Source organism: Mesoplodon bidens, assembly GCF_964165515.1.
Source record: "Mesoplodon bidens genome assembly, chromosome: 9".
In the NCBI taxonomy this organism is placed as follows: Eukaryota; Metazoa; Chordata; class Mammalia; order Artiodactyla; family Ziphiidae; genus Mesoplodon; species Mesoplodon bidens.
This window is the reverse complement of record NC_138166.1, coordinates 47750714-47763731: the sequence shown is the minus strand read 5'-3', so window position 1 is coordinate 47763731 and position 13018 is coordinate 47750714. Positions and strand designations below refer to the sequence as shown.

The 13018-nt window shown below is 40.5% G+C and overlaps 1 protein-coding gene across 8 annotated transcripts in view; it reads left to right on the top strand.

Annotated features, from left to right (window-relative positions):
* DYNC1I1 (dynein cytoplasmic 1 intermediate chain 1) overlaps positions 1-13018 on the top strand; it is a 484637-nt gene that overhangs the window by 89282 nt on the left and 382337 nt on the right. For all 8 annotated transcript variants that reach the window (XM_081243706.1, XM_081243717.1, XM_081243708.1 and 5 more), the window contains exon 2: positions 3951-4079. In XM_081243706.1, the coding sequence (XP_081099832.1) occupies positions 4056-4079 (24 nt within the window). In that variant the 5' untranslated portion in view covers positions 3951-4055. The remainder of the gene's footprint in view (positions 1-3950; positions 4080-13018) is intronic.

The window sequence follows — 13018 nt, the reverse complement described above, 5'->3', positions numbered from 1 at the left end:
ATGTTTATCAGAATTACAAATGCATTTACCTTTTAGCTCAACAATTTCACTTCTAGGATTTATTCTACAACTACACTTGTACATATACAATGAAGAAACATTTATTCGCTACAACATGGTTTGTAATAGGAAAACATCAATGTAAATCTCCACCAATAGGGTCTGGATAAATGAAAAAATATGGTACAGCCATACAGGCGAATATATGAAGCTGTAAAAAAGAATGAGGAGGGCTTCCCTGGTGGCGCAGTGGTTGAGAGTCCGCCTGCCGATGCAGGGGACACGGGTTCGTGCCCCGGTCCGGGAAGATCCCACATGCCGTGGAGTGGCTGGGCCTGTGAGCCATGGCCTCTGGGCCTGCGTGTCCGGAGCCTGTGCTCCGCAATGGGAGGGGCCACAGCAGTGATAGGCCCACGTACCGCAAAAAAAAAAAAAAAAAAAAAAGAATGAGGAATTTCTTTTTGGGCTAATACAAACTCATCTTCAACATATGTTACAAAAAACTTTTTAAGTGCAGATATTTGTGAAATATATATAAACAGGCGGGAGAAAGGAAATGTCTTTTCATATTTGCTTGTATGTGTATGGATGTCTCAGAAAAGAGAAGAAATACTGAGAGGAGTAGTTATCCATGGGGAAGGGGCAGTGGAACATGGGATTTAGGAGACAAGTTTGGGAGGGAGATTTTATCACTGTATACCTTTTATTTTACTGTATTTAAAAAAATTTGGAACTACATAAACTCTTCACAAATGTTTTCAATGCATATTTTTTAGAAAGAAAGGTACAATAACAACACAGCAGAGTTCCGGAATTCTAAATTATGTGTGAGGTGCCAGCGTGAAATGTCAGTCGCATAAATTGAAAGAGCAGGTTTTCTTCCATCTTCTAGAATTTCAGCTTTAAAGAGACCTGTGCTACACAGCTGAAAAGAGATATCCCATGGTAATGGTGGCACCTACAGGACACATCCAGAACCTTTCATTTGTTTTTTTCTTTCTTTTTTTTTATTCTGAGAGTTGGTGGTCGAGCATGAATGGAGGTGGTGATTGATTTTCCCTTGGAGTTCCTGAACAAAAGCAGTTTGCTAATCACTGTATATTTACTGTCAGATACACATGGATACAAATACTGTCCCTATCATTTACTGTCTGCATAGCTTTAGGCAAAGGCACTTATATCTTTTAAAAGCCATAGTTTCTTCACTTGTAAAATGGGGATGATTGTGACCTTGTTGTATTGTTGCTTACTAATATTTTAAGTGAATTATGTCACCTAAGGAATATCAGTGCTGCCCTCCAAATGGCCCGTGGTTGCTCAATGCCTAAGGCAACCCCAGGCCTCTGAACCTGCATCAACAGGAGGTTAGATGCTAAATAAATAGAGCCCACAGAAGAGGCTATGAGAATGCAGTCCTTGAGCCTCCCTGGCCAGCAAAGGAAGGAAGACTGGAGAGAGGGAGATGGAGAGAGGGGAAGAGTGAGAGAAAGAGAGAAAGCAAGTGAGGGCACCGTTTGAATCCTTGTGTCCAGGCATACTGGAAACTCTCCATTTATCCCTGAGTTTTCAGTTGTAAAGACAATAAAACCCTTTCTCTAAAGCCAGATTGAGGGTTTTTGTTTTTGTTTTGCTTGTAATTGAAAGACCCCGAATCATTTCTAATGCTGCATATTAAAAGTTGCTCAACCCCACTCATAATAAAACTCTGAATTTAAAGTGAGATAACGTTTTCCACCAATTATATTGACAAAAATTAAATTAAAATTGATCACATACTATGTTGGCTGAACTGTGAGGAAGTATTTTATTTTACTAGTGAGAATGTGTTTAATCATCCCTAAAGAAGGTAAAAATCTATTTGTTAAACTGCAAATACATGTATCTTTGACCCAGTAATTACACTATTGTGTACTTTGTCCCACAGATATATATCCTCGCCTGCAAAATGAGGCATGGACAAGGTTATTCAGTGCAGCATTGTTTGGAAATTCAAACAATAAGAATCAAACTAAATGTTCCTCAAGGGAGAATCAGTTTCATCCACACAGTGGAGGACTCTCTCTTAAAAGGAATAAATTTCTTTAGGAATTGATAATGGAAATCTCTCCATAATATATAGCTATGTAGAAGAAAAGAAAAAAAGGAACAGAAGAATGTGAATAACTGGCATTAAAAAGGGAGGGGAAAGAAATCTATGTTCATAGTTGCATACATATTAAAATCTCTAGAAGAATAGACAAAAAAAGAATACCATCATAAATGCTATGTAGAGGAAGTTGGTGGATAAGAGACAGGGATAGAGGGAGATTTTTTTTAAATAAGATTTTTATGTACATTTAAATTTTTGAAACCTATAAATGTATAAGCTATTCAAAAATGAACTAAATATTTCAGGAGAAGAAAACCCTAACATATATTGGAGCTATAGAACTCTAAACTTGTGAGTGGGGGTCCTTAGACTGAATTGTATGTAGACTGGACTCCATCTTCTAGAATTTCTGATTCTTTCCAGCCTTAAGAGATCAGGCTGCAGGGCTGGAAAGAAATACCCTGTGGTTAGTAGCGGCACCTACAGGAAAAACAGAATATTTCAGTTTGTTTCTTTGTGCTTTCTGGGAGGAGGAGGGGATCTGTGGGAGGGGGCATCAGAATAGTTTAGCAGGGCACAGGGCAGGAATGGTGATTTTTCCCATCAGAGTTGCTAGTTATTGTGAGCATAATTTTTCATATAAACATATTGAAAGCTTAGACTTAAGAGCTGGTTACAGATAGTGGGTTTGTCACTCACTCTTTGATCCTCCCCGGCTGTATGGCTGTTGGTAAAAGCACTTAACATCTCTGAGCCATAGTATTTATTCTTGTAAAACAAGAAATATGCTATGTATATCACAGGTTAATGCCTCATGGTGTTTTTTTTAACTTATTTTATTGAAGTACAGTTGATTTACAATATTGTGTTAATTTTTTTCTATACAGCAAAGTGATTCCATTATACAGATATATATTCTTTTTCATATTCTTTTCCATTATGGCTTATTACAGAATATTGTGTATCATTCCCTGTGCTATGCAGTAGGACCTTGTTGTTTATCCATTCTGTATGTAATAGTTTGCATCTGCTAATCCCAAACTCCCAATCCATCCCTCCCCCCTCCCCCTTGGCAACCACAAGTCTGGTCTCTACATCTGTGACTCTATTTCTGTTTTGTAGGTAAGTTCATTTGTACCATTATTTTAGATTCCATATATAAGTGACATCATATGTTATTTGTCTTTCTCTTTCTGACTTACTTCGCTTAGTAGGATAATCTCTAGGTCCATCCATGTTTCTACAAATGGCATTATTTCATTCTTTTTTATGGCTGGTAGTATTCCGTTGTGTATCTATACCACATCTTCTTTATGCATTCATCTGTCAATGGACATTTAGGTTGCTTCCATGTCTTGGCTACTGTAAATAGTGCTGCTATGAACACAGGAGTGCATGTATCTTTTCGAATTATAGTTTTTTCCCAATATATGCGCAGGAGCCTCACAGTGTTTTAGGAGACATATCTTGCTAGAGGAACTCAAAATCTGGTAAACAACAGCCTGTGATTATTTAATCTTTAAGGCAAACCTAAACACCCCAAGTCCATTCCAACAGGAAGAGAGATGCTTATGAGATGTACCCCACAGAAGGGACCTCCTCCTCCATAGTCTCCAACTCATAGGGGCTGTGGAAATACAGGAGAAAGGTGATGATTCCAGATCACAGGCCAGAGCAGTCAGGTTAGCTAAGGAGCTCACATTACCTCCAGGTCAAGGACATCTTGCTCTTCCTGTCCTGTGAATCCTGGACCAGAGTCCACTTTATGCTGTTTCCTGTTCTCCTCCTCACTAAATGGGCGTTTTGTTGTTATTATTCTGTTCTTTCTCTGTCCTTTCATATGTGCCTTTTGGTTATACAGGAACCACAGGTTGCTGGGCCAGGAGGAGCCACATCAGGACCTGACCAAGAAGACTGCACATCACCCAGAAATCTTGAACTTGGAGCAATAACCACATGAGTTGCTATGCAGTTTCCCTCTGGGAAGGGGGTGAGTGCAGTTTCACAGCATGCAATTATGGCTTCATCACAATTACAGCATGGCTGTTTTTTAAGGGGTGTGTTTGTGTGTGTGTGTGTTGAAGGTGTAGAAGGGTGTGTGGATGTTGAGCTGTCAAAGGAATGGATGACCACACAAATCCGCAGTGTTCACCAGCCAGTGCCTATTGATTCTTCTCTACATAACACCACTTTGACCTTTCACTGGACAGCCAGAATCCCCACCTCTCACTCAATCCATCTAGTTTGGGGGGATTTGGGCTCTATCACATGACTCAGGCCTGGCCAGTCAGAGCACTGCATCCCTTGTCCAATGCAGGTCTGGGAGCATGGGGCAATCAGAGCCTGTTTGAGGAGAGGGTCAAGACAGAAGGAAACTGAAGCAGGAGAGGAAGAGGGAAAGGAAGCAAGTGAGTGAGCAAGACAGAAGGAGAGGGGCTTCCCTGGTGGCACAGTGGTTGAGAATCTGCCTGCTAATGCAGGGGACATGGGTTCGAGCCCTGGTCTGGGAAGATCCCACATGCCGCGGAGCGGCTGGGCCCGTGAGCCACAACTACTGAGCCTGCGCGTCTGGAGCCTGTGCTCCGCAACAAGAGAGGCCGCGATAGTGAGAGGCCTGCACACCGTGATGAAGAGTGGCCCCCGCTCGCCGCAACTAGAGAAAGCCCTCGCACAGAAATGAAGAGCCAACACAGCCATAAATAAATAAGTAAGTAAGTAAGTAAATAATCCAAGCATTTGAAGCCCTTAAAAAAAAAAAAAGACAGAAAGAGATAAAAAAGAGTGAGAGAGAGAAATCACAGGGCTCAGTAACATTTATGCCTTTGGATTAAGGCCCACTGGAAATTCTACATCTACCTCCAGACTTTTTAGTCATGAGAAAACAAACATCTTCTTGCCAAGGCCATGGAAGTTGGGCTTCCTGTCACCTGCAATCAAAAGGATTCTAACTCATTTAAATTGCTCTTAAACCAAAAGAGACTCAAACTCACTTATAATAAAAGAAACAAAAAGTAAAACTGAGATACCATTTTTTTCACTCTCAGATTGGCAAAAATCCAAAACACTGTGTTGGCCAAGCTGTGGGGAAATAGACAATTTCATACATGGCTGGCAGGTGCATAAACTGGTACAAGCCCTGTGGAGGGCAATTTGGAAATGTCAATAAGCTTTGCAAATGCATATATCCTCAAATACTTACAGATAGATATATTCACACACATGCAAAATGAACTATATGCAAAGCTACTTATTTTAGCATTATTTTTACTGGCAAAAGAATTGACTTACATACTCATCGCTAGAGACCTGAGTGGATAAATTTAGGTGCATCCATACAGTGAGAATACTCTGAAGCTATAAAAAAGAGAGAGAGGGCTTCCCTGGTGTCGCAGTGGTTGAGAGTCCGCCTGCCGATGCAGGGGACACGGGTTCGTGCCCCGGTCCGGGAAGATCCCACATGCTGCGGAGCGGCTAGGCCCATGAGCCATGGCCGCTGAGCCTGCGCGTCCGGAGCCTGTGCTCCGCAACGGGAGAGGCCACAACAGTGAGAGGCCCACGTACCGAAAAAAAAAAAGAGTAAAAAAGAGAGAGAGAAATTTTTATGTGTTGATATAAAAGATTTCCAAGATATAGTATTAATGGAATAATCAAGATGGAGAAAAAATGTTATAGTGTGCTATCATGAAAAATAAAACAAGGTAGTTTTTAAAAAATACGTTTTCTTGTATATGAATAAGACATACTCTGGAAGTACAAAATAAACTAATAACTGATAACTTTTGGTGTGGACTTGATGAAACGGAAGTTTTTCCACTATATTCTTTTTACACTTTTATTTGTTTTTGAGCCATTATAAATATATTACCTGTTCAACAATTAAATGAATTAAAAATTGAAAAAGTCCTAACTAGAACCCAGGAGCTACATACAAAACAATAAAAACAGGTTATGGGTGCTGGCACTGAACTGCATAAATTGGATGCAACTTCTTGAATCCTAGAATGTCTGAGTCTATTGCAGCCCTGAGAGTTGTGCTGCAAAGCTGGAAACATGTTCTATGATGAGGGTGGCACCTACAGGACAAACTGAGAATTTTTCCATTTTTCTTCTGTTTTTCATTATTTTCTTCTGACTGACAGAAATTTAGTAGTGCATGGAGGAAGGGCAGTGAGAATGAATTTCCCACTAGAGTTTCTAGATATGAAGGTTTTGCTAATAATGATAGAGATATTGCAAACAAAACTATTTTAATATAAGGTACACAGGGAAGCAGTATGAAATAGAGGGATAAAGGTAGACTCTTTTGGTTACAAATATTGGCTTTGTCACTCCCCAGCTGTATGGCTTTGGGCATAGCCACTTCACATTTCTGAGCAATAGAATTTACACTTATGAAATAAGAATAATAATACTTACCTTATGGGGTTATTGCCTCCTAACGTTTTAAGAGAGATTCACAGCCAGAAAAACCTTAAACCTAACAAAGAGTAGCCTGCCGTTGTTCAATCTCCAAGGTCATTCCAGGCCCTCGAACCTAATCCTTCAGGAAATGAGATGCTAAACAAATGCAACCCATAGAAGGGGCATCCTTGCCTAAGGTCACCACCTCAAATGGGGCCAAGGAAAATAAGGAGAAAAGAGCACCTTCCAGAGTGGCCACATTATGACTAACGAGCTCAACTTCACTCTAGGGTCAGGGGTCTTAGGAAGTGTTCCAGGTCAGAGACCACTGTGGTCAGTTTCCCACTCTCCTCTTTTTCAAATGGAAGGTTTTATTTCGATTGTCATTATCTCTCCCTATAAGTGTATAATGGTGAGTTATGGTTTTCATTTAATCACAGTTTGCTGGACTACAAGAAGCCATATTAGGACCCGACCAAGAAGAATACTCATAACCTAGAGATTCTGGATTAGAGCAATAACTCGTTTATTTATGAGCTTGAGGTTGTTTATCTCATCTCCTTCTGGGATGAAGATGAGCACAGTTTTTACTGTGATTAGTATAGCTGCATTATTTTGATATGGGTGTCTTTAAAGATGCATGCGTGGATAGAAGGGTGTATGGTCCTGTGACTCAGGCCTGGGCAAATGGAGCAGGACATCCCTCTGTCCACAGTGATAGCTCAAGGACAGGTACATAATACAACTGAATTCAGTGAAAGTCAGACATAGGTCTTTGTGCTGAGTTTGGAGCTTGAGGATGAAAGCCTGGTGCTGCCTGGGGCCACTACAAGAGGAAAGACTGTCTGAGAACAGAGCCAAGCAAAGGGAAAATGCAGAGAGAGAGAGGCAGAGACAAAGAGACTGAGAGAGAAAGATACAGAGGGACAGAGACAGAGAGGGGTAGGTCAGGTTTGATGACATCCTTTGAGTCCTTGGATCAAGGGATGTCTCTAGATATACTCACTGACTTTTATGTGAATCTTATTTCTTCTCTGTTGCTTAAACCAGATTAAGCTGAGTTTTCTACCACTTGAAATTGAATGAGTTCTTATTAACTTATATGAAAAGATGATATATTCATTCATTAAAAAAAGAAATACATAATACAACTACACAGAGACAACACTTTTCACCTACCGTATTGTCAAAAATCCAAACTTTTTTTTTTTTTTTTTGCGGTACGTGGGCCTCTCACTGTTGTGGCCTCTCCCGTTGCAGAGCACAGGCTCCGGACGCGCAGGCTCAGCGGCCATGGCTCACGGGCCCAGCCGCTCCGCGGCATGCGGGATCTTCCCGGACCGGGGCACGAAGCCGTGTCCCCTGCATCGGCAGGCGGACTCTCAACCACTGCGACACCAGGGAAGCCCAAATAATCCAAACTTTTGATAGCACATGGTTGGACAAGCTGTGTGATAAAAGTCCTTCACATGTAGGACTAGAGGGAATGTAAGTTGCTACAATCCCTAAGTGGTGGGGAGATTAGAAAATCTATAAAAATTACAAATGCCTCTGCCCTTTGACCCAGTAAGTCCACTTCTATGACTTTATTGTAAACATACACTTGTACCAGAGAAAGACCAATGTTCTGGTTATTCTTTGTTTGCTTCTGCACCTCATTTCCATTTTCACTCTTTTTTTTCAACAGAGGTTGACCTCTATTGAATGCTTCACACAAGTTCTTCTACCCTCTGACTTCTTTCTAGGTTGGATTAATTTATGGGTGGGCCATCAGCAAGAGATTGGAAAGGAGAGAAGAGAGAGGTCAAGATATGCATTCCACTGACTCCTGTTTTGACAAGAGTGATTCTGGAAGAGCTTTTGTTTCTCTGTCACCACAGCTAATATCAAATGACCTCTTCCATGGCTATGGCCATCACCAGAGTCTGATAACATCAATTCTTCCTCATTGTCCCTGTAGGCCAAATGCTGATAACAGATTTCTGCTGCAGCTAATCTCTGGGTATTCACCATCTCTTTTCAGTTCCCTTAACTCTACTCATCTGTGATGGTTAATGTTGTGTTTCAACTTGACTGGGCCACAGAATGGCTAGATATTTGGTTAAACATTACACCGGCTATTTTTGTGAAGGTGTTTTGGAATGAAATTAATGTTTAATCAGTAGACTGAGTAAAGCAGATTCCCTCTATAATGTGGGTGAGCCTTATCCAACCAGCTGAAGGCCTGAATGGAATAAAAGGCTGACCCTGTACCCCAGGTAAGAGAGAATTCTCCTGCCAAAGGTCTTCAAACTAGAAGATCATCTCTTCCTCATTTTACAGCAGCTCCTGACCTTCAGACTCAAACTGGGATATTGGGTCTACAGATTTTGGATTTGCCAGGCTTCATAATCATGTGAGCCAATTCCTTATAATAAATCTCTCTCTCTCTCTCTTTCATATTTTAAGAGGGGTGATGTATTACTTAGGGTTATATATTTGCCCTCTCTCTCTCTCTCTCTCTCTCTCTCTCTCTCTCTCTCTCTCTATATATATATATATATATATATATACATATATATATGTATATATATATATATTTCTCTTTCTCTGGAGAACCCTAACTAATACATCATCCCTCTTAAAATATCTCCGTCATTAAATCCTCTTCAGTTAAACCCCTCAAGTATGCTATTTCTTTCCTGTGGGGGCCTTGACTAATACAGTAATTGGTATCAAAAATTGTTCAAGGATAATTAAAGAAAACTGGAGATACTATTTAGCTCTTTTAGACTAGCAAAGATGAGAAATACTAAATGGCTGTCAGTGATTATCAGCAGAGGTTTGGATTATGAGGGAACTTTCACATTTCTAAGCTATTCGTGTTTGTATTTTTTAATGCTTGATTTTTTTTTTCTTTTTTTTTAACATCTTTATTGGAGTATAATTGCTTTACACTGTTGTGTTAGTTGCTGCTGTATAACAAAGTGAATCAGCTATACGTATAGATTTATCCCCATATCCCCTCCCTCTTGCGTCTCCCTCCCACCCTCCTTATCCCACCCCTCTAGGTGGTCGCAAAGCACTGAGCTGATCTCCCTGTGCCATGCAGCTGCTTCCCACTAGCTATTTTACATTTGGTAGTGTATATGTGTCCATGCCACTCTCTCACTTCGTCCCAGCTTACCCTTCCCCCTCCCCGTGTCCTCAAGTCCATTCTCTACATCTGCGTCTTTATTCCTGTTCTGCCCCTAGGTTCTTCAGAACCTTTTTTTGTTTTTTTAGATTCCATATATATGTTAGCATATGGTATTTGCTTTTCTCTTTCGTACTTACTTCACTTTGTATGACAGACTCTAGGTCCATCCACCTCACTACAAATAACTCAATTTTGTTTCCTTTTATGGCTGAGTAATATTCCATTGTATATATGTGCCACATCTTCTTTATCCATTCATCTGTCAATGGACACTTAGGTTGCTTCTATGTCCTGGCTATTGTAAATAGTGCTGCAATGAATAATGCTTGAATTTTAGAAAACAAGAAGGATATATTGTGCAACACAGGGAATATAGCTAATATTTTATAATAACTATAAATGGGGTATAACCTTTAAAAATTGTGAATCACTTTTGTATACCTGTAACTTATATAATACTGTACACCAACTATAGTTCAATAAAAAAAAAGAATACATTTAAAAAAAATGGCTCAAGGAAACAAACCCTCAAAATGGGATTCCGAGATTCCATTGCCCATATCTTTGATAAGCTCACAGATATTCTCTCCCAGGGGAAAGTAGGATAATAGTAATCCCTGATATGTAGCAATATCATGATTACTCAAGATAGCGCTGTTGTAGGATGTAGTACAAGTGGATGGCAAGGCAAGATCAAATGACTAAGGCTCTTAATTGCTCTGGCAATGATGGTGATTATAATTTGTGGCCTGGCTGCTCCTGACTGCCTTGGAGAGCTTACAAAAAGGAGGAAGAATCTAAGCTTAAAGACTTTTTTTTAATATATAAATTTATTTTTTATTTGGCTGAGTTGGGTCTTCGTTGCTCCACGTGGGCTTTCCCTAGTTGTGGCGAGCGGGGACTACTCTTTGTTGCAGTGCGTGGACTTCTCATTGCCCTGGCTTCTCTTGTGGAACACAGGCTCTAGGCACACGGGCTTCAGTAGTTGTGGCACGCAGGCTCAGTAGTTGTGGCTCATGGGCTCTAGAGCTCAGGCTCAGTAGTTGTGGCGCACGGGCTTAGTTGCTCTGCAGCATGTGGGATCTTCCCGGACCAGGGCTCAAACCCATGTCCCCTGCTTTGGCAGGCAGATTCTTAACCACTGTGCCACCAGGGAAGTCCCAAGCGTAAAGACTTGAACCTTCAAGTCGAAGAACAAGAAGAAAATCAAAAAGCCTCAATGCTGGCCTTAAAAAGATTATTTTCTACAGGGCACACATGACCAAAAATTAGGTCCAAAAACTAACCATATGTGTAACAGAGAAATAGCACTATTTAAATGTTCAGCCTCTTCAAGTTATCCCAAGGCAGTAGTTAATGAGGGTGGGTGGGATTCTGAGACCTAGAATAGGAATATTTGGAAAACTAGACATGAGGCTGAAAATGTGGAACACTGAAATCTCCTTGAATCTTCCTTGTCTGAGTAAGCAGCCCAGCTCTTTCCCAGGGAAGCTTGGCTTTCCTTTCATAAATTTCCTTTGTTGACTTAACTTGGGACAGTCACCTCACAAGGGGAGCCAGCTCTTCCCCCACCCATCCTCACCATCCCTTATTTACTTCCAGATCCATAGTGAGAGTTAAATGCCAGCACAGCCCAAAGAGAGAAGAGTAAGGTCTTCTGCAGGAGGAGATAAAGTATACTTGCCCATTTGTATTAGCAGGAATCTAGGAAACAAACACAGGTATTGCTTCTGAGTGTGTTAGATGAAACATAAGGTTGTTTCAGGCCAAATGTTTTGATATGAATCCTCACAAAGGATTTGTGGTTTAGTGTGTTGGCTCAAGCACCTGGGTGTGGTTCTCTGAAGCCTTGGCAATGGGCCTACCATGAGGCTGTGATGCTGGATTTTTTGAGCAAGGTGTACAGGGCAGACTTCAAAGGTTAAGTTGATGAGAATGTTAAAGTGGATCTATTGTATTTATACATAGGTTGAAGAGCCACCTCCCATCCTCAATCATAAGCAGCAAGAGAACTAGAAGACATTTATTTACTGAAGCATTAAGGAATGCCTTGATGAAGGGAGCATCAGCATCTTAAAAAGCAATACTGATTTATTTTTTTAATTGAAGTATAGTTGCTGTATAATATTATATGTTACAGGTGTACAATATAGTAATTCACAATTTTTAAAGGTATACTCCGTTTATAGTTATTATAAAATATTGGCTATATTCTCCATGTTGTACAGTATGTCCTTGTAACTTATTTTATAGCTAATAGTTTATACCTCTTAATCCCCTGTATTGCTCCTCCCCCTTCCCTCTCCTCACTAGTAACTACTAGTTTGTTCTCTATATCTGTGAGTCTGCTTCTTTTGTTATATTCACTATATATTCACTGTTGTACTTTCATATTCCACATATGATGTCATACAATATTTGTCTTTCTCAGTCTGACTTATTTCACTTAGCATAATGCCCTCCAAGTCCATCCATGTTGCTGCAAATGGCAAATTTTCATTCTTTTTATTCCTTTGTGATATGTACACATACCACATCTTCTTTATCCATTCACCTGTTGATGTACACTTAGGTTGCTTCCATATCTTGACAATTGTAAATAATGCTGCCATGAACATTGGGGTGCATGTATCTTTTTGTGTGTGTGTGTGTGTGTGTGTGTGTGTGTGTGTGTGTGTGTGTGTGTGGTACGCGGGCCTCTCACTGTTGTGGCCTCTCCCATTGTGGAGCATAGGCTCCGGACCCACAGGCTCAGCGGCCATGGCTCACAGGCCTAGCCACTCCGCGGCATGTGGGATCTTCCCGGACCGGGGCACGAACCCATGTCCCCTGCATCGGCAGGCGGACTCCCAACCGCTGCACCACCAGGGAAGCCCCGTATGTATCTTTTTTGAATTAGTATTTTTGGGTTTTTTTGGATATATACCCAGTAAAGAAATTGCTGGGTCATATGGTAGTTCTATTTTTAGTTTTTTGAGAAACATCCATACTGTTTTCCACAGTGGCTGCACCAATTTACATTCCACCAACAGTGTACAAGGGTTCCCTTTTCTCCACATCCTTGCCAACATTTGTTATTTGTGTTCTTTTTCATGATAACCATTCTGACAGGTGAAAGGTGATATCTCATTGTGGTTTTGATTTGCATTTCCCTGATGATTAGCAATGTTGAGCATCTTTTCATGTGCCTGTTCGCCATCTACATTTCCTCTTTGGAAAAATGTCTATTTAGTTCTTCTGCCCATTTTTTAATCAGGTTGTTTATTTTTTTGATGTTGAGTTGTATGAGCTTTTTATATATGTTGGATATTAACATCTTATTGGTCATATCATTTGCAAATATTTCATTC